The 22,528-nt window shown below is 42.7% G+C and overlaps 1 protein-coding gene across 1 annotated transcript in view; it reads left to right on the top strand.

The window, feature by feature from the left end:
* The window catches only part of Otud7a (OTU deubiquitinase 7A), a gene marked incomplete at its 3' end in the record, with an annotated part of 182,955 nt that overhangs the window by 47,453 nt on the left and 112,974 nt on the right, over positions 1-22,528 (top strand). Inside the window, 2 exon segments of the mRNA XM_013512651.1 lie at positions 14,509-14,603; positions 16,383-16,537. Of these exon segments, the coding sequence (XP_013368105.1) occupies positions 16,387-16,537 (151 nt within the window).

Below are 22,528 nucleotides of genomic sequence, written 5' to 3'. Positions count from 1 at the left end.
TGCAGTTTTAATTTCTGAAATGTGTCTCTTGCACTGTTAGTGTCCAAGTCTACACTAAGATAAAGTTCCCTTTATCTTACGGCACTGCACCCACTGCCTATAACTGCCCCCCACACACACACACACGGAACCCAGCCTTCTACTCCTTTGCAAAACCCCCAGTCCTACCGTCATTTGCAACACTTCCTCAGCGCACCCCTTATTTTTGCCTCCGCTCCTATTTAGGGGGTGTCCCGTCCCATGTGCTTCTACACCAGTCAGTTTCTTTCACAGCACCCAACACCAGGTAAATAACGACTTCTTTAATTTATTCAGACCACCACCCTGGATATTCTTAGAAGGCAGAGACCATGTCTGATTTGGGGGCTGGTATCCTTGGCACATTCATTTTAGGAATAAAGACTAACGGAATGAAGGGAAATTAACAGCTATTAATGTTCTTCTCCATGTCAAGCACTGTGACACAGTAGTGCTCGATAGATTGACAGGGAAATAGTTTCTAGACAGAGCCTTCATGGATACGGCAGGTCTCTCTGCTACTTTTCTCTTGTTGCTGAGACAAAATGCCTGACACCCAAAGTTAAAGGGAGGTTTATTTAACTCACGGTTTGTAGAGATTTCAGTCCAATCTCTGGGGCTGGCTCCCAGGCAGGGGGGGTTGGCAGAGGGGCATCACAGTAGAGAGTCAGTATATGGCTAGCTGACAGCAGAAGCAAGCCTCTTATCCCTTATATTATACCCAGGTTACTGGGATTAGAGTACCTGTCAGCAGACTGATTTAGTAATCACCCACCCTTAATCCTAGCAGTGCACCAGTCACACACTCCACATTCGACCATCTCTGAAAAAGCCCCACCTATGACTGCATGAGACTTTGGGGAATGTCTAGACACAAACCATAACACCAGGTGTCTCCTGCTGGACATTGTTATGTGCATGAGATTATTTTCCTTTTAGTATCAGTCATACCATAATACATGAATATTCCCAAGTGCCTTAGAGAAGGCTTAATATTGACACCTGGAGTATAGTTCATATATTGCATGTACCACACTTGATTTAGCCATTTTCATATTGATAATATTTTATGTACATCTATTTGTGCTGCACAGAACATCCTCAAATATGCTTCTCTGTGCTTTTGATCTAGGTGTCACCTAGGGAAACCACCAAGAGACAGAATTATAGATTTACAGGATATGTACATTAAAAATATCAGATACTGAAAGATGTCCTCAGCTGGCCTCAACAGTATACCAAAATCCTCCAGCTAGCAGTGTTAAAAAGTACCTGTTTGGTGTCACTAAGACTTGATGTTCGCAGATATTTATTCTGCCGGTCCTATGAGAGAGTGAGTAGACATAGTTAATGGCTATCTTGTATTTTAACTTATATTTCCTTCATTATTGCTGTGGTTGATTTTCTGTCCGTTTGTTGATTGGTCGTTTTCATTTCCTGTAAATTGCACATTCATATCATTTGCCAATTTTATCGGTCCAGTGTTCATCATGTATTCTGAATGCCAATCCCTTGTTTATTATATAATTTCCAAAATCTTCCATTTTCTTAATGATGACATTTTTACTATATACTTGTCATTCATAAGTTTTTGTCTTTGGCTTTTGCTAGTATCCGTTTTATCAAAGGTTAATGAACTTTTGAGTTTTCGTTCTCAGAGAGCATTCTGCTTTTGTCAGTGCCAGCTAAATGCTCAAATGAGTATCTCTCCAAGTCTTGGTCTCTAACACGGCACAGCCTTGTTTCTTGCCATGTGCTAGCCAAGTGCTGTCAATAAGGAGAGCTTGGCTTCACGTGATCACTCTGCACCCACCCTCCCCTCCTTCCATCCAAGTACCCGCCATGCCCAGCATCTCAGAGCCTCCACTGCACCCTCTACAATGAGCTAGCAAAGGACACATCGAAGATAAGTGGGGACCCAGGGGGCAGTTTGGAGCTAGGCCTGGAAATGACCAGCATCACTTCCGCATCACACTCCACCAGCCTGGAACTTAGTCACATGGCCACATCCACCTGCGCGAGACATCAGGAAGTGTAATGTAGACCTGTACAGGAAGGGCCTGTGGCCCACATCAGGTAGGGTCCCTTAGCATGCTTTCCCATATCGAAGTCACAGACATGCTCACTATACTTTTCCTTCTGATGCACTTACAGTTTTATTTCTTACTTAATAGTGATGATAGTTAAGAAATAGTTTCATTTCCATTTCATCCCTGTGGAATTTGTTTGTCAGTGGTATGATATAAGGAATCCAATGTTATTTTTTCCAAATGGATTGCCATCTCTTTTATAGTAGAGTCTTTTCCTTGTAGGACTCCCATCAGTGGCAGATTTCCCACATTTATTGTTCTAACAGTCCACAGTGCTGTCAGCCTCAGGTGACAAGAGAGTTGACCAGGAGGAGCTTTTTTGAAGACGTACTTTTTCCCAATAGTCTGGAGTCAGTGCTGGCCTTGAGGTAGCTGTTCAATGATGCCAAGCAGCATCTTTGAAATTCTTTCATCGTTTCCCCACGGTCGCAGGCTAGTACAGCTTTTGATGTCACTCCCCTTCAAGGTGGGGGAGATACATGGTTCTCTTCAGGATTTGTATGCCCCTTTGACCTATTAGGAAAGCAAAGTGTTTGCCCCAAGTTACCCAGCAGACTGCCTCTTGCAGTTCAGGGACTCGTGGAAGGAGAAGAACTGAGCACGGGGATACTTTCAGCTGCATGAAAAATCGATAGAACAGAGATCAGAACTGTCTTGGTTCATGTCCAATCCTTACTTGCTACATGGGGCTGAATATGTTGCAGCCATGAACAAAAGCTAGTACCAGGTAATGAAGAAGGGAATGGCTCTTGGATAGGAAACTGAGGACCTGTGCTATGACCATCTCCCAAATCAGCCTCCCCACCGTGCCCTTCGTCTGCTCCCCAGCGGTTCTGTCTGTACCGCTGCTTTATTCAGACAACTTTCATGGATGAGGTGTGGAAGAACAAACTTCTGCGTCCACTTTATTCTTCATTGGTGCTCACTTCGGCAGCACCTGTACACTGTGTTCTTTATCAAAATTGTCTTGAAATACATGGCTTATTATAAGTTTTAGAGATTGCATTCAGTGTATTATAAATATGAGAATTGGCACCTTTAAAAGGCAGTCTTCCCATCCACTCAGTTAAGTTCCCTTCTTATCCCTCAAGGAAGATTTATTGTTTTCTGCAAAAGAACAAAATAAAAATGTCTCTTATTTTTGTGTGTTTCCCCTACTTGATTGATAGGATATTCTTTAGGTGTTGGCTACTACAAAATTGATCTTTTTCATTGTTTTTAAAATACTCTACTAGCTAATGTTATTATGTGGGAAAGGTATTGATTTTTGCCTTTTGATCTTGTTCCAGCCACTTAAATTTTTCGCTTGTCCTGATGGTGATGTGAGCTTGTTCTGAACCTTAATGCAGATAATTCTACAGTTTTCATTACTGGGACTGATCGTTCATGTAAGTTTAGGGTCAATACACTTTAGCAAGTAGAAGAGATTCCTTCTCTTCCTGGTTTGTCCAAATGGTTAGAAAAACCAGATGTGAACTTTGGCATCTTTTGAGATGACCATATGGTTTTTCTTCATGCATTTGTTAATGAAACATATGGGCATTAGAACTAGGTTTGGCTGTTAGTAACAGAGAGTAGAAATAACAGAAGACTCAGTAGGAGGCGGGTTTATTTCTCTCTCATGTGAGTCCAGAGTGAAGCATCCCAGGGATGACTTTGGTGTCTCTATGAACTCCCACACACTTTGCTACCGAGGACCCAAGACAGTAGCTGCACATCTGGGGCTTTCTTTGTATTCTTACATAATTGTCTATAGTTTAGATGCATTTGTTCATCTTCCATTTGAAGTGTTACATCTACCTATAAATGATATTCACCTTAGATTTTCTTTCTTCTGCTGCTTTTCTTGTTTGACCTCCAAATCATTCTCCTTTCATCTGTCAGTTAGATGTAGGTTCAAACATTTGACTTCATTGGCTTGACAAATAGGTATTTCTATGAAAAAATAATGGAAGTCCAGAGTTGGGCTAAGGCTGCTGCAAATGTTCGAGAATGTCATCCAGGTGGGGTTCCAGCTGGGAGTAGGTTTCATCCTCTTGCTTTATACTACGCTGTCCCAGGGGGTGGTGCTTGCGGGTGTCACTCACTTCCTTAGGACAGGAGGAAGGGGAGAAGCACAGGAGCGAGGGCTTTCCCATTCAGCCTGTCCCCTTCCACTGGGTATATGAATGCTTTGTTATAAACCGGACCCACGCAAGCTCAGTTTAAAAGATGTGTGCATCAGAATTAAAACCAAAAGTGGATGAATTTGATGATGCAAAAATATCTAGGCGGGGAGGGTAACTCAGTAGTAGAGTACTTGTCTAGCAAGTGCAAGGCCAGGGCTTCAATCCCTGGCATCAGCAATTATTTTTAAAAGAGAAAGGAAAAGAAAGGTGAAGAAAAATAAAAGAAAAGAGGAAAAACAAAACAAAAAAAAAACCTTCATTGTACATTTAGCTTTCTTTGCTTCATCCTTCCAGGCAAAGGAAACTTTTCTTTCTTGAACTCTGACAAATTTATTATTGCCATATTTATTCCAATCTGAGTAGAATTATGGTTGCTTTCATGTCTACCCATCAGAGGAGTAGAAAGTTGAGTTTAAAGTTTTTATTTCCCATTTGCTCATTCGCTCAATATACTTATTTAGCATCTCATATATTCTAACTCGTGATGATAAGACAAATCAAATATGAGCCCTGACTTCTGGGGAGACCCTCCCAGAGGTCGGTTGGGGGTGGCGGGTCACCTCTCAAGGTGCTTCTTCACCCATCACGATGACAGCAAGAGGAGGGGAAAAGACCTAGATCCATGATATATTTTTTCTTGGAGGAAAGGTGTCTTTACCAAGATAAAAGCTGACTAAAATGAAATAAATAGCAGAAGTACGAACATGATTAGTGAGTTGTTTGGACCTTTCAAGGTTCTTGCTGAGGGGATGTTGGTCTGATTCAGACACATATTTTATGCCAGTGTAGCAGCTAGATTTGTGAGCCTGGAAAGTGAAAGTATAAATCTCCTATAACAAGGACATCTTGCACATGTTCCAGGGTTGGGGATCTAGCATGGTGCAGGGAAGCTCTGCTGTGGGTGTCAAGGACAGAGTAACACACCTGACAGCAGGAAGGTGATCTCCCCAATATTCGGACATGCTGGAGCTGCAAGGTCATGGTTCTCTGCAAGTCAAAGCAGGTGTCACTGTGTTTCGTGGCCTTACAAAGTTCACATCCAGGTTCAAGTCTTTCACTTCCGTTTTGTGATTACTCCTCCTCGGGGATACTTGAAGTTTATTCAGTGTACATGCAAGTTCACGGCAAGAAAGGGCATTGGAAGAGCAATCCTTATCCCTTAGGATCATGAGCCCATGCCTGCAGAGGCAGCTGTACCCCTGCTTTCAATGTTAAGAACCCCTGGAGAATTCAGTATACCATTGGCTAGTGGATCATTTCAGTGCACCTAAAAGGAAGTCTCAGTACACCCTACACTTACTAATACTCTCAAAGATAAATTTTGTTCATTTTTAACCTATAGAAAATTTTAAAATTTAAAAAATAAAACAATTTCAAAACAAAATAAAAGGAGAGTAACAATAGTTAATAAATTGCATAATATCTTCAAAGTAGTTACTCAGAGTACAAGACATTGGCATGAAAAATTGTTCAAATGAATTAGCACAAACTTTTCACTGAACTAAGAAAAACTAGTTGTATAACTATCTTAATTACATTGTATTTATTTTTTCTTTTCCCTTTCTTCCTTTCAGCTTTCCCCTACCCTAGTTTCTCTTTCCTTTTGAACAGTTTCTTCCCATTTCACAGTATCTGTTGTACCTTTTGGACTTTATCTACTCTTTTGGCTTCTTACTCCAGGGAGACAATGCTATGGTTATGCATGTGTGTCTGGTTTATTTCACTTAGGAGTATGGTCTCAAATTGCATCCATTTACCTACAAAAGTCTCAAGTTTGTGCTTCTTTGTGGCTGAGTAGTACTCCATTGTATAAAAGTACCACATCTTTTTTATCCAGTCCTCATTTGATGGGCTTCTGGGTTGTTTCCAAGATTTAGCTGTGACAAACTGTGCTGCTATCAACATGGGTGCACATGTATCACTGTGGTGTGATTGTTTTTAATTCTTCCAGGAAGATACCAAGAAGGGGAATAGCTGGGTGGAATAGGACCTCTACTCCTAGCTTTTTGAGGAATCTCCATAATGATTTCCACAGTGGTTGCACCAGTCTACATGCCCATCAGCAGTGGAGAAGGGTTCCTTTTTCCCCACAGCCCCTCCAGCATTTATTATTGGTTGATTTCTTGTCGATGGCCATTCTTTCTGGGGTGAGATGGAATCTCAATGTTGTTTTAATTTACATTTCTCAAATGACCAATGATATTGAACATTGCTTCATATGTTTATTTGCCATTTGTATTTCTTCATCTGAGAAGTATGTATTCATCTCAGATGCCCATTTTGGATTGGGTCTTTGAATTTGGGGTGTCTGATTTTTTTCAACTTTTATATGTTCTAGATATAAGTCCTTTGTCAGAGGAACATTGGCTATAATTTTTCTCCATTCTGTGGGTTATCTTTTCACTCTGTTGGTGATTTCTTTTATTGTGAAAAAGCTTTTTAATAAGATGAGATCACATCTTATTATATCACATCTTATCCCTGATCACATATTGATTTTTTTGTGATACTTACTTGTCTTCTTGATTTTGTTCATGAAGTCTTCCAGTAGATTTAGTGTTTCCGTTTTAATATTTAGATCTTTGATCTACTTTGACTGTAGTTTAGTGCATGGTGAGAGATATGAGTCTAATTTTAGTCTTTAGCATGTGCAAAGCTGGTTTTTCCAGCACCATTTATTAAAGAGACTATCTTTCTTGCACTGAACACATTTGGCCCCTCTGTTGAAGATCAGGTGGCTGAGTGTGTTTGGATTTGTGTCTGCATCATCTATTCTGTTGCACTGATTCTCAGGTCTGTTTTTTGCCAGTACCATGCTGATTTTATCAGTAGCTTTGTAGTATAATTTCAGGTCAGGAATTGTGATGCTCCCTGACTTGCCTTTGCCTAGAATTGCTTTTGCTATTCTATGTCTCTTCTGGTTCCAAATGAATTTTAGGAATGTTTTCTCTAGTTCTCTGAGGTATGCTAGTGGTATTTTGATTGATATTGCGTTAATTCTGCATAACAGTTTGAGACTGTGGCCATTTTCACTATGTTGCTTCTTCTTATCCCTGAGCAAGGAATATCTTTCCATTTTCTGATTTCCTCTTTGAGCTCCTTTTTCATAGTACTATAATTTTAATGTATAGATCTTTTACTTCCTTTGTTAAATTGATTCTTAAGTATTTCATTTTTGGGGGATACTCTTGTGGAGGGTGTGGTTTCCCTAATTTTGTTCCCTAATTGAGTTTGTTGTTTGTGTACAGGAATGCTATTGAGTGTTTACTTGGTATCCAGCTACACTACTGAATTTGTTTATTAAACCTAGAAGTATTTTGGTGGAGCTTTTGGCATCTTTTATGTAGAGTATCATGTCATCGTCAAACAATGACAGTTTAACTTCTTCCATTCCTATCTTTTTTCCTTTTATTTCTTTCTCTTTTCTAATTGCTCTGGCTGTTTCCAGAACTATATTGAATAGGAGTGGTAATAGTGGGCATCCTTGTCTTGTTCCTGGTTTTAGGATGAAATCTTTCAGTTTCTGACCATTTAGTATGATGCTAGCTGTTGGTTTGTCATAGATGGTTTTGATCAGATTGAGGTAAAGACCATCTATTCCAATTTTCTGTAGGTTTTTTTTTTTAATCGTGAATGGCTGTTGGACTTTGTCAAATTCTGTTTCTGCATCTATTGAGATGATCATGTGATTTTAGTGTCAAAGATAAATTTTGGAAGAGAAGAGACAATTTCTCCATCTTTCCACACCAGGAACAAAATCATAAAAGATATAGCTGAGCATCAAGTAAGGAACTGATTTGCTTCCAGCCAGGCATCTGTGTGCTCGGTATATTTGAAACCATCAGGTGTTTTTGACCTGAGTACTTTTGAGGACACTGTGTTCCACTGTAAAGAGATGATCTTGTGTGACAGAAGAGTGGTGACTTTCGGATCAAAGTAGGTCCATGCGGGAATCATGACTCTGCCACAGGGATCTCTGGGCTTCAGTAAAATGAAACAAAGCTACATGCCCTCCTCACCTGCCCATCCCGTCCTCCTGCTATCAACATCCTTCACAGGGTGCTGCACTTGTTACAACTGGTGAACAGACATTATTGCATCCTAAACACCTAAAGTCCAGAGCTTAAAATCAGGATTCGTATTGTGCACCCTGTATGCCTGAACAAGTATATAGTACTAGGTACCTGCCGTGACATTGTTATACAGAAGAGTTTCAGAGTCCTAAAAATCCTCTGTGTTCTGCCTATTCATTCCACCCTCCTCCCAACCCACAATCTGAGCATCAGTAAAGACGACAGTTGGGCAAATTGAACTGCATCAAGTATGTTGGAATTCATGAATACGAAATGATTTTTTGGTGCTAAGGGTTAGGACCAGGGTCTCATGTATGTTAGGCAAACCTTCTACCACTCAAAATTGTATTTCCAAAGAGCAAATGAATTGATTGTCATTGGAGGAAGCTAGCAAACCAACTCATCCCATGTAGAGTTTTAAAGTGGGAAACAAAGCATTTAGCTTGTATTTGAAGTCTACCGTTGGGTGGCTGAAGAGATTAGTGGAAGTTTGCTTTTATGTAAGAATGCCAGCTAACAAATGAAGAAGAAATGAAAGCCTTGTACTTTCAGTGTGTGCAACTCCTAAAGAGTCCATTGAAGGTCTTGGCAGTGATCGTGAGAGGCTGTTATCACCACCGAGATGGTCAGACTTTGGCTCCGACCTGAGGGAAACAACACCAAAGACTTGCCCAAAATTGAACCTGAATTTTATAAAGTGTTTGTATCAAATTACTAGTTTACAGGAAGTATAGAGGCCACAGAACACAACAGGGACAATCAGTTATAAAAACCAGAGAGTAGAAAAGTGCAAGAAAAATGATCGGGTTTTTCAACAAGCAGAAAGGAGAAAGAGAAGAAGGAAGAGGAGGAGGAAAAGCTTATGGATTAAAGAAGACATATCAACCACTTACGGTGTGTGGCTCTCTTCTGAATCCTGGTTCAAAGAAGTAGAAAAACAAAAATCATGGATTTATAACATTTGGATTCATTGAAAACTTGCCCACTATCTGGATATTAATTCCACTGAAGAACTGGTACTCTGGTTTTGTGATAATGGCATTGTGGTTATGTTTTAAACAGTCTCTTAGAGATATATTGACGTATTTATTGATTAAATAGTTTCTTTCACACTTTTATGTTTATTAGTACATGTTTACAGTACAAAATGATTACATTCATCACGGGGAGTTTCAACATGTGCATCTTTTTTATATATATTGCAGTTTATTTATCGAAGTGGGTAAAATATTTTCACGCTCTCTTCATAACACATCCTGTCTGGAATTTGTTTAAAGTAATGTGGGAGGGGGGAAGTAGTTGGAGGTATAGAAGAAATAAGATTGGCTGAAAGTTAACAATTTCCATTTTTACCGCGAGTAATGTGTCCATTAGCATTTATCCTATTCTTCATCTACTTTTCCATTGGAGAGAAAAAGTTTTTTAAATATATACCGTTGTTTTATTCTGTCCTGTCTTGGTCTAAAAGTCTAAGCTCAAGAGTGAAAGATTGGACACTGAGACGACATGTATGACTTTTGGTGCTCCACTTCCCCTTCTAAAGGAAGCCACCCGGTGCCCACCCACACCCTAAGATCCAGCGTGGGGCCCAGTCATGGCGCCTGGGTCAGCAGATGTGCTCCCTGCCCTGTGGCAGCACATCGGTGCCTCCCGCTGTGCCTTGGTCGAGGTGGCAAGCCCAGAGCAGCCCACCCTTGCTTTGTCACAGTGCCACAATAAGGACACGAAGCCAGGGGTTTGAGGACAGCAGCCAAGTGGCCCTGTCACCTGCAATCCCCAAGCCAGCTGTTCCTATTGTTGCTTTTGTTTGTTTTTCCGGCAGTGCTTTCTGAGCTGTTTCAGTAGAATGCTGCAGGCTCAGATTTTGCTTGGTTTCCCTCGACCCACAGAAGTGAATGGCGCCCTTCTTCCTCTGCCTGCGTTGTTGTCTGCACTCTCCTTCTCACTCAGGAGTTTTGAGGTGAATTTCCTAGAGTAATTGCTTTGTTGCAGCCAGAACGACCCCCAGACCCGTCTTTCTCTAGCTTGTGTCACGGGGGGTCAGTGCAGTGATACAGGTGGGCATATTTGAAAATGATCATGTGCTCTGTGCATATGAATATGCATGGCAAAGCCAAACTTCCAGAACACGTGCCTCTTCAAGAAGGTCTCTCGATGCTCTCTGAACTACGACAATGCCCTGGAGGCTGTATTTTGCTGATGCGCGTCCACAAAACTTTGCCCCAGGTCACGTGGATAGACGCAGCCGATTCTTGGAAAGAGAAATGTTGACATCTGTCCAGTTAACCCGCAGATGGAGTCTGTGCACCTGTGAGCCCTGGACCCCCCGGGCTTTCTCCCCAGGCGGGACAAGGTTAAACCGCACCCGCCCTCTTCCTATTTTATCCTGCACAGTAGGGATGCGTGTGTACACGGGCGGCAGAGTGAAGAGCCTCAGTACCAGAAATACATGTGTTTAATCAGTTTAAGTCTATGTTAACAGTAGCACGAGTACTATATGCTCTTGCGGAGTTATTCTGCTTTACCCTCGCTGCACTGCTGGAAGCCAGGGCTGTCCTCACACTCACTACTCAGGTGCAAACACGGGCAGTTTGTCCGTCATGACGCATTTGCGTGCACCTTTTTACAAATAGCACGAAAATACCAAATCTTTTCACTGCTTCGCGACCCGGTGCGTTTTGCACCCGTAGCCTCCCTCGCTGCCCCTTCATCCGGACACTGCGGTGTGCCAGGCATTGTGAAATCTGGACACGGGAAAGGGGGATGAAGCAGATTCCACCTCAGGGCACCAGCCGCTCCAAGTTAGCAGAGATCTCACGCGCAAGGTGTTGGCCCCCCTGCCTGCTGCCCTGGGCCGGAGAGCTGCCTCCAGGTGCTTCTCCTCCTCTGCTCTTGTTCTGTTGGGCACCAGGGGCCGGAACACGAACCTCCACCACTGAGCACTAGTGTCGGCCTCCCCAGTCCCATGTTATCACCTCCCTGGCTCCAGCTGCAACACCTGTGGATGAATAGTCTGCAGTCACGTTTTATTTGGGCACCACGGAAACAGAAGCTAAAGAACAATAGATCCTGAGGACGTTTTTGTCACTGTCCTGCTAAATCTCTGTCCTGCAGTTTTGCTTTCCCCGGGTAGACCAATTCCCAGCACTGAATGGTCTCCCCAGTGCAGCAGTCGCCGGGGATATAGCTCAGCGGCACAGCGCCTGCCTGGCAAGCGCAAGGTCGTGAGTTCGATTCCAGGTACCACAAAAAAAAAAAAAAAGAGAAACCAAACACAGCAGTCAGTCTCAGAGCCCTGCATCTATGGGTGTATCTGTCCTTCCCTGCTCAGAAACTGCTGGAGGAGCCCAGCAGGGCTCTGTTCCCACAGAATCCCCACAAAGGAGGCCTAACCAGAACAGTTTGAGCGATGAGTGAAATCAGCTGCCTGGGAATGGGAAAGAAGATGGTATTGAAGGCAGGAGCCCCATCCAACATGGGCCCTCCGTGAGACCAAGCCACAGTCCATGACGTACCCCTTCTTTCTGCCAGAAACGTTCTGGTGCGCACTAGACACCTAGAAAGGGGAGGGTGGCCTCAGGGTCCCTGTCAAGAATTCAGGGATAGTTCGTTTATTGACCATGTAACCTTGGCCAGTGCATTTTGGCATCTTAAATATTCCTTAAAATCCCATAGTAAGATGGGGTAATATTATTCTTTTTCTACTGATTGGGAAACTGAGGCACAGAGGTGAAGCAGCATGCCTGAGGTCACATGGACAGTAAGTGGCAGAGCCATTCCAGCCCCAGGGGACTGAGGCTAAAACCTCATTTCCTGACCCCACATGGTGAACCTCTCCTAAGCAAAGTCACAGTAAAAACAGCTGGACACTCCACTCTCCCAGGGCAGATGTTAAGACCCTCAGAGATGTTCTGTCCAGGTTCCAGGGTGCACAGCAAGGTACAGAAAAGCAGAGCCTATGGCCAGGACCCACCGCGAGAAAGAGCCACGTGGAGCAAAAGGCACAGTAGTGCTCTTCGAAGTGGGGCACGGGGCAGTAGAGCGAGGACAGTGTGGTGGGGACCCAGGGGCCTCGTGGGCCCAGCTCCTCCTGTGTCATCACCACTAGCGTGAGGTCTTGGTGTTGCGATGCAGTGGTGTATGTAAGAAATCAGTCTTGAACTTTCATACAGCAAAAGAAATCACCAACCAAGTGAAAAGACGGCCACAGACTGGGGAAGAGTTTTAGCCCATTGTCCCTCTGACAAAGGACTTCTATCCAGAACATTTAAAGAACTGAAAAAATCAGATCCCCCAAATGCAAAGATCCAATCCAAAAATGGGCATCTGAGATGAATACACACTTCTCAGATGAAGAAATACAAATGGAAAATAAATATATGAAAAAGTTCAACATCATTGGTCATTCGAGAGATGCAAATTAAAACAACACTGAGCTTCCATCTCACCCCAGAAAGAATGGCTGTCAGCAAGAAATCAGCCAATAACACATGCTGCAGGGGCTGTGGGGAAAATGGGACCCTACTGCAGTGTTGGTGGGAGTGTAGACTGGTACAACCATTGTGGAAATCACTGTGGAGATTCTTCAAAAAGCTAAGACTGGAGGACTCATTCTACCCAGCTGATCCCCTTCTGAGTATTTTTCCAGAAGAATTTACAATATCATACCATAGCGATACAGGTGCACCCGTGTTTATAGCGGCACAATTTATAATAGCTAAGTTTTGGAAACAACCCAAATGCCCATCAACCGAGGAATGGATAAAAAGATGTGGTCTTTTTATACAATGGAGTACTACTTAGCTATAAAGAAGGATAAACTTGAGACTTTTATAGGTAAACAGGTGCAACTTGAGCCCATATTCATAAGTGAAATAAATCAGACTCACCTGTGTAAAACTCATGTTGTCTCCCTGGTGTGAGAAACTGAGAGAGTCAATAAGTTCTAACATATACAATAGATATTGTGAAATGGGAAGAAATTGCTCAAAAGGAAAAATGAACTAGGGTGGGTGAAAGGGGAAAAGACAGTAGGGAAAAAGTGCAAGTCAATTATACCATTAGTGTCTCTTAGTTCACTAAAAAGCAAAGTTTGTACTGATACTGATTGGAGAAATTTTTATGCCTGTATCTTGCACCATGAGCAACTACTTTAAAGATAACACCATGTAATTTATTAACTACTGTTATTCTCCTATTATTTTGTTATGAAATTTTGTTTTACCTTTTTTCCATAAAATAAAAAAACGAAGGAATCAGTCATGAAGCAGATGTGCTCAGTAACTTCTTGCTACCCCAAAGCGTGCATTTGGAGCCCACCCTTCACTCCATCTGAATTACACTAAGGAAGAGACGCAGAGGAGGAGATATGAGCACAGATCTTCACTCCCTCCACAGTAAACCCTGTGAGCTTCACAGAATGGCGACCTGCTGTAGGTGTAAAGATGCTGAGCTCACACGGTTCCCATTGGCGGGTGCGTGGACAGGAGAAAGGTGGAGAATGCTCACACGCATTACCCAGCCTTTGAAAGAAGCTCATCCTGACACAGGCTACGGCATGCACACATCTGGAGGTCACTGCGCTAAGTGAAATAACCCAGTCATAAAAGGACTGATGTGCACTGTGTGACTCTGCCTCCATGAGGTCCTGAGAGAGGTTAAATTCCTGGAGTCAGGAAATAGAGTTGCCAGGGACTCGGGGAAGAGGAACGGAGACTTCGTGTTTAATAGGTGCAGGGTGTCGGTTTGGGGAGATGTAGGCATTCTGACATGGACAGTGGCGATGGCTGCAGCATGGTGTGAATGCACTTAATGCTGCTGCACTGTGCACTTAGAACAGTTAATGTGACAGATTTCATGCACACATGCACTGGTCAAGTGTAATAGTACTTACTGGAAAGGTTTAAAGCTCCATGCATTGTTAAAGTGGTACTCATGGGCATGGAAGCGCTCACCTAAGTGAGGAGTGTGGAGGCCTCCCTTCTTCGCGAGGCGAGGCCTCCAGGGTGGGAGCTGGTGGCCACTGGCCAGCCAGTGCCTGTGTCTCCCTGGAGAGCAGCGGGCCTCACCCCAGCGATGGCCTCCTGCAACAGGAGGCAGAGTCATGTCCTTCCCAGGTAAGGAGACTAACGCGCCCTTGTTCTCTGGTTTGTCTCCTAGGTGGCAGTGACAAAAGAAGAGACTCTCCTGGCTGAGGCGCTGGTTCATGGAGAGAAGGAAGGAGGCATTTTCTTAATTGGTACCATATACATCAGGTCAAATAATTTTCTTAATTTTTCAAAAATTACACCCAAGTAGGAGCATGTGAGGCACAGGTGGGCCCAGAGGGGGAAACACCAGGTCACAGCCAGTCATGCTAGGCCAGTGTGCCTGGCTGTCGAGCCCCAGTGGCTCCACAAAACCAACCCACTGAGCACAGCCATCGCAAAAGTCACCAGAGAAGAACGTGTGAAGGATCGAGAGCAGCAGAATTACACTCATCCCACTGGGTGTACAAGTAATTGTGGGCTTGCTGTGTAAAACCCTCCATCATCTGTCCTGGGGGAAGCAAACTTTTCTGTAAAGGGCCAAATAATAAATACTTTCAGCTTTGTGGTCCTACACTATCTAACTATTCAACTCAGCATAGTTAAGGCAGGCATAGGCATTATGTAAATGAAGGAATGTGGCAATGTTCCAATACAACTTTACTTATAAAAGCAGGCAGTAGCCAGGGGTGGTGGCACACGCCTGTAATCCCAGCACTCAGGAGGCTGAGGCAGGAGGATTGTTGCAATCTCGAGACCAGCCTGGGCTACAAAGAGAGCTCAAGGCCAGCCTGAACTGCGTAGTGAGACCTTGTCTCAAAAAGACCAAAAATAAATAAATAAATAAATAAATAAATAAAAGCAGGCAGTAGACCACATTTGGCTACAGGCCACAGTTAGCTGACCCTTTATCAACACAATTCTGGATGTGTTTGCTTTTTTCCAACCAGGACTGAAACCCACCAGCAGCCCCCCAAATTGTTTCACCATTGTGAGTCTCTCTTGTGTGTGAGCTAACAGTTGCTTCTCCCCTGCAGCTGGCTGCTGCAGTCACCGTTGGGTCCATTGTACCCACTGACTGGGGTCATTCTGATTAGGAATCTGTCTTCCTTATGGATATGGTTGGGTTATTACTCTGAATATGACAGTTTTTAGAGGGATAAAAACTTCTTCTTTGGCAAGGCTTCTTCTTTGGCAGGCTTCTTTGCCAAGTTTGGTATTCCAGCCAACGACCGACAAACCCGGAGTCTCTCCTACTGCCAGGTGTGCAAGAGAGTTAGAGGAGTGGGTGGGAGACACGTGGATGTGCATGTCGCTGGGTGTAGTGCGTGACACAGATACACCATGGAAGTGTCACGTGTCTGTGTTACTCAGAAAAGACTAAGAAATCTGTTATCCCAAGTTAATCTCTCTACATGTACTAGGTTCTATTTCCCCTACCAGTTGTTACTAAAATGGATAGAATGTCGGGACCGGAAGCACTGGTGTTAGTGACAGTCTCTATTCTTGGTCTGTTAAGACCGCTATAACAAACTAGGAGGCTTAAAAACAACAGTACATCTCTCACGTGCTGGAGATTAGAAAGTCCAAAGTCAAGGCATTGGCACGTTTGCCATCTGATCAGGGTGCTCTTCGTGTGCAGAGCTGGTGCCTCTCCGCAGTGTCCTCGGTGGCGGGAGGCGGAGCCTCTTCTGTAAGTCCGTGATCCCATCACAGGGCCTCCACCTCGTGACAGGGTCCCCTCCAAGGGGCCCCACCTTTGGAGGCATCACCTGCAGCTTCGGGCTCAGCGTGTGAATGTGGGAGGACCCAAGCGTTCAGACCCCTTGTCTTCTATGGTGTGCGCAGAGTGATACTTTAGTTTGGCTTTATAGCATACTAGCTTACATGAAGAGCAAGGCAGTTGTCCCAAACCGGTTCAGCTCTATACCCCAGCCGGTGGCGGCAGCCACTGATCTCCCCGGGTCTCCAGAACACGGTGAGACGCTCTTCTCCGTTTCCCTGCAGATGGATGGTTTCTAGCCTGCTTCCAAACCCCACCTCAGCTGAGTGCTGGGCAGCACTTCTACATGATCCTATGACGCTTGATATGGACGCAGTCCTGTCAGACTTTGTTCGGTCCACGGGGGCAGAACCTGGTCTGGCCAGAGACCTGCTGGAAGGTAAGCTGACCTTCTCATCCCCTACCCACCGACCCTCTTGGTTCTGGGCACCGGCCAACCAGTGACAGAACATAAGCAGATTCCTGTTTCTTGACAGAGGTGTCGCTTGGACAATATGTAGCCTTTTTTGGTGCAAAAGGAAGTGTTGACATAGGTGATGAAATTATTTTTGTTAGTATTTGGATATGCAATAGATCAACCAACTCTACAGTAAAAATGCATATGGCACAAAAAAGATTTTTGCCTCATTAATTCTTATCAGTATTGAGTCAAAATGTATCAGTAATAACTTTTTTTACAGAAAGTATGTTGACTACAGTAGTAATTCTAGAATATGCAAGAAAATACTTTTATTGGAAACCTTAGCTTCTTATCTGTGTCTTAGCTGAGACAAAAATGTTTAGGCCAGTATTACTGGTAAAGTAAACTACCTGGTAGTTCACAGAGTAGTTGGAAATAATTCACATGCAGGAAATCAGAATTTATCTTCCGTTACAGTCTTTTCATGTGGATAGATCATTTGTGTATCATTGATATATGATATTTTCAGGTATTTGGCTATAATCAATAGATTAAAAATTGAACTCCAGTTTCTGTCTCTAGAATGGATTTACACTGTACAGTTTTGACTTTTAATTCACACTGATACTGTAGGAATGAGGAAAAGGAGAAGAATCGGTTAACAAGACAGATGTGTAAGAGGAGAGAATTGCTTTAATGCTTACTATTTGCTGCAGATGTATAAACTGCAGTTTGTAGCCTTGAACACTTAGTCAAGTATCGTAAGCCACAACAGTTCTTTAAGACCCTTAGAATAAAATACAGATGACTATACATTTTTAGAAATGGAGGTAACCATTTAGTACTATTGGTAATTAAAAGCCACCTATCGGAAGATTATGAGATGACAATAGCACGGTTTCTTAAATTTCTCTCAACCTTTTATAATTTTATCTAAATTCAGGGTTTAGATTAAAATAAGCTTAGAAAGGCTGAGGTGTATGTGAATCAAAATCCAATCCTTATTGCCCACTCTGTGTTGTGTAACCTTCTGCTGCCTCTTCCACAGCTTGTTCATTTAAACGACAGCCGTGCAGGGAAGCAGGTGTGGGAGGAGGTTGGCAACGGGGGCGGGTGAGTCCAAGTCCAGACCCAGCCACTGGTCAGCTATGAGATGTAAGCAGATGAGCTTTAGTGATGTTTTTCCCCGCACATTGAGCCTAACCCACTGTGCAGAGTGAGTGTCCGTGTTGGAAGCTGTGGTATAAAATGCCTGGTGGTGCGGGCAACGGGGAGCAGATCCATTCGCAAGATGTAGTGGACCGGATCGTACGTGCTGTGGAAGATGTAACTAGTGCTCGCGTTGCTAGTAGGCTGGAGACAGCCTTGAACAGGAGGCAGGAGTTACCTCTTTCTACTTTTCCTTTTAGTTTTTAAATGAAGGTAAATTAAAAACTAGCCTTCTGTGTGCCTCTCAGTGGATTTGAACACCTGTGGGCGCGGGTGTGATTGCCAGCACTTTCAGGACGCAGCGCCGCTTCACCGCCTCCAGCACTTCCTCCTGTCTTCCCTAGTGAGCCCTGCATCCGTCCATGCTCGCAGAAGACCGCGGCTCTGTAATCTTTCATGAGTTCGAGATTATCGTACAAGTGAAGTCATTCAGAGCCTCGTCTTTGAAAAATAGGATCTTTCACCAAGCACAACTCTTGTGAGATCTTTCCAAATGGTATCTCAATAGTTCGGTTCTTTTTATGTTTGAAGTATAGTCCATTGTAGAAATGGACCATGGTGTGTTTATCGATTCATCTATTGAAAGGCATTTCAGTTATATTCTATTTTTGGTAGTTATAACTAGCATGTCCCTAAGTATTTAAGAAGAGGGTTTTTGTGAATATAGAGTTAATTTTCCTAGGGTAAATGCCTACAGTGGGAATGTGGGTGCCTCTAGTGTCTGTATGTTTATCTGTATAAGAAATAGCCAAACCTGTTTTCTGGAGCAGCTGCACCATTTAGCATTTCCACCAGCAAGGTGTGAGAGATCCAGTTGCTTCACATCCTTACCAGCACTTGGTATTTCTTCATTTCTGTTTTTATTTTAGCCATTTTAATAGGTGTATAGTAATGTTTCTTTGTGACTATAATTTTTTTCCCTAAGGACTAATGGTGTTGAAGTTTTTTCATGTTATTCTTTTCATCTGCATATTCTCTCTTGTGAAACATCTGTTCAGACTTGTTGCCCGTTTATAAATTGGTTTCTTGTATTTTGAGAGTTCTTTCTGTATACTGAGTATAAATCCTTTGTCAGATACATGGTTTACAAATACTTTCTCCTACTGTGTGCTTGACTTTTCATTCTCTTAACAATCCCTTTTGCAGAGCAGAAGGTTTTAATTTTGATGCAATCCAACCTTCCGCTCTGCGTGTCTAAGAACCTCTTTGTAACTCCAGCTCATAGATATTCTTCCATTCATTATGTTGTTTTGAAAGTTTTATACTTTTATGTTTCATAGTTAGACCTATGACCCAATGTGAAATGATTTTTATATAATGTGTGAGATGTAGGTTGAGGTCCATTTTTATGTATATGGATATGTGATAATTCTATAACCATTTTTAAAGATATCCTTTCTCTTAAATATAAATTGTCTTCTGCCCATTTATTAAAGATCAGCCAAGCATATCCGTGGAATTCTATTTCTGGACACTAGTTCTGTTCCATTGATCCTTATGGCTATTCCTTTAGCGATAGCAACCATACTGATTACTACAGCTCTGTAGTGAGTCTTAAAATTGGGCAGTATGAGTCTTCTGAAGTAATTCTTTTCCAAAAACATTTCAACTATTCTACTTCCTTTGTCTTTCCATATAAATTGTAGGGTGACCTTACCTCTATGAAATGCTCTGCTAAGATCTTGGTTGGAATTATGTTAAATCTGTAAGTCTGCCCTACGGTATGTCAGTCTGTGAAGGACAGCCATACTTTCTGTTTTAGTTTTCTTTGAGTTCTTTCATCAACATTTTGTAGTCTGTAGCATATAGATCCTATATGTCTTTTTGGATTTATGTGTATTTATGAGTAAATGGAATTTTTAAATTTTCACCTTTCATTATTTGATTGCTTCTATGTAGAAAATAACTTACTTGTATTTGTCAGTGTATCCTGAAACTGTGCTAGAGCTGAATTTATTTGTTCTGAGAGGTGTCTGTGTGTGTGTGTTGCTTAGAATTTTCAGCATATATAATAATGCTGTCTCCGAATAGGAACAGTTCTAGTTCTTCCTCTCCAGACGGTGCACACTTTTATTTTTCTTCACTTAAGTAAGGCTAGGCGTTCCAGGGAAAGGTTGAACGGAAGCGTTTGCCTCGGTCTTGATCACAGCGGAAACGTGTCCAGTCTTCACCATTAAGTATAGCGTGGGCTGCAGGCTCGTGTAGATGCGCTCGGTCAGCTGGAAGAAATTCCTTCTCTACTCCTGTTTTGCAGTATTCTTCCAAATGTATTTTCTGTACCAGTTGATACGATCCAGTGGGTTTTCCACCTTGAAAATATCAAGATTTGAAACACATCAGCATTCTAAGTTACACTGAATAATAAAGGAAACTTTCAGCCGTTTCTTTAAATATTTTCGCACTTTCCATTTTTCTACTGTTCTGGAAGGGAGAAGGTACAACACTTTGACCTTCTGCTACTGACCTACAGGTTCCTATGGTCCTATTTATTTCCTTTCCCCATATTTTTCTCATCGATTGTCCAGACTGTAACGTTTGTATTGACCTATTTTGTAAGTTTATCAGCTCTTTTCCGCCCTCATCTCCATTCTGTCATTGAGGACACCCACTGAGGTCCTTTTTAAGTTTTACCTGTTAATTTGTTAAATTTATAACATTTCTACTTGGTTCTTCTTCTGTTTCTTTGCTGAGACTTTTACATTGTTTCTTCCCACGTACCCACTCAGATTTCTCTGGTTGGATTTTTGTGGGGGAGCTTTTTGTTTTGTTTTTGAATACCGAGTGTATTTAAATTAGGATATTTGAAAATTGTGCTGTTATATCCTTTAGGTTGTTAAACTCTTAAAGCAGATATTACCATTTCTGTTTTTGAAAGGCCATCTCCCCGGGTCTGTAAGTCTTGTGTGGATTGTAGTGCCAAGGGCAGGTCTTTGGGATGTGCTGTTTGGATCTGTCTCCCTCGCCTGCCACCTAGTGCCCAGTCTGGGAATGGGACAGCAGTCACACCTATTTCACTACTGAAGTCTGTTTAAATCATTTCGGGTCAGATCCTTACATTTGCGACTGAGGGACATAAACGCAGTTGCAAGTGTTCGTAAATGCTTTAAAGAGCTTCCTTCCAAAACATCCGCCTCACCCTAATGCCATCACCCTGAATTCCACTTTCTGAGGTCCTCCAGCCGCTTGGATAATCAGGGCCTTCTCTTCCTTGCTGCTGGTGTGTGTGACTGGACCTCAGCATGGTGGAGCCAGGCAGCCAGACCCAAGGAAGAAAGAAACAGGAGCGAGGTTCCTGCCCTCCTGGGTTTGGGGCAGCACTGAATTCGCATCAAAGACGCTGCAAGGAAAGAAAACATTACAGAATTACTGCTGGTTCTGGCGGCATTGAATTATCTTCTTGCTATAGCTGCCTGGACTAATTTTCATTTTTCTTTTCTGTTCATTGTTAAATTGACAGGCAAAATTGTAGATATTTATCATGTGCAGCATGATGTTTTGAAAGATAGATAAAACTGTGAAACATATAACTGATTTTGTATCCTTTGACCAACGTCACAAGTACCTGCAGCCTCTGGTAACGTTCTGCGTTCTGCACGTATGACTTCAGCTTTTTTAAAGGACACTTATGAGTGAAGCCATGTGGCATCAGTCTCTTTGTCCCTAGTTTGTTTCATTTAATGTAACGCCCTCCGGGTTCATCTCTGCTGTCACAAGTGGCAGGATTCCATTCACTTGCAATGCTGAATAATATTCCACTTGGCGAACTTACCACATTTTCTTCATCTGTTCATCAGTGAATAGACACTCACGTTGGTTCCTATCTTGGCTGTCAGGAACAGTTTTGCAGTGAACATGCAGATGTCTCTTCAGCGGACTGATGTCATTTCCTTGGGATGCATACCAGTGGTGAGGATGCTGGGTCATGTGGTAGTTCTATCTTTAATCTGTTGAGGAGCCTCCATGCTGTTCTGCGTACCTGTTCTAATTTGCATACCCACCAACAGCGTACAGTTGTCCTCTTTCCTCCGTGTCCTTACTGTCCCTGTTACCTTTCGGCCTTCTGATAAGGGCCATTCTAACAGCATGAGGCGGTATCTCATCGTGGTTTGGATGCGGACTCATTCACAGAGTCCCCATGGCTGGTTGTTGCACCCCTCCTAGCATGAGGATAGAGTGTGTGTTCTTCTTACCAGGACCGGCTGTTGCCTTGGGTTTTGACAAGTAAGAGGACAGTGTTCCATAGAGGGCCTTCTCTGTAATGCTTCTGCAACTTTTGTATTATTTATTTAGATATTTATTTCAAGATCAAGAGTTTAAAAATCATCACAATGATGAGAATCAGCTGCATTGGCAGAGAGAGGCCAGTGAGAGGACAGTAAAGAGTAGCACGGTCGATGAAAACCCTGGCAGAAAGAGTCAGCCTAGGGACAGCAGATACAGAGAGACGAAGGCAGAATACAGGCAGGCAGATCTGCCTCCCCCTGGACCACATGCTTCTGTGTCTAGAAAGAGTTCGAAAGAATCGCCATGCGTTGTCAGCCCTCAGCACGTCAAGGACTTCTGTTGTAACGTGTTGGCTGTGCCTTCCCTTGTAAGGAGATATGTGTTTATTTTTCTCATTAAATTAAAAGTTCTTGTCTTTGTTTTTGTTATTTTGTTTTTGTTCTTTTCTCTTTAAAATTAAAAAAGTTCTTTAAAACAGAAAGAAGAGTGTAATAATACTGGTTAGCATTTATGGGGCATTTTAAGAAAATGTTTGAT

This window comes from Chinchilla lanigera, unplaced genomic scaffold (genome assembly GCF_000276665.1).
Source record: "Chinchilla lanigera isolate Chin_1 unplaced genomic scaffold, ChiLan1.0 scaffold00015, whole genome shotgun sequence".
NCBI classification, from domain to species: domain Eukaryota; kingdom Metazoa; phylum Chordata; class Mammalia; order Rodentia; family Chinchillidae; genus Chinchilla; species Chinchilla lanigera.
This window is presented reverse-complemented; position numbering and strand designations above follow the sequence as displayed.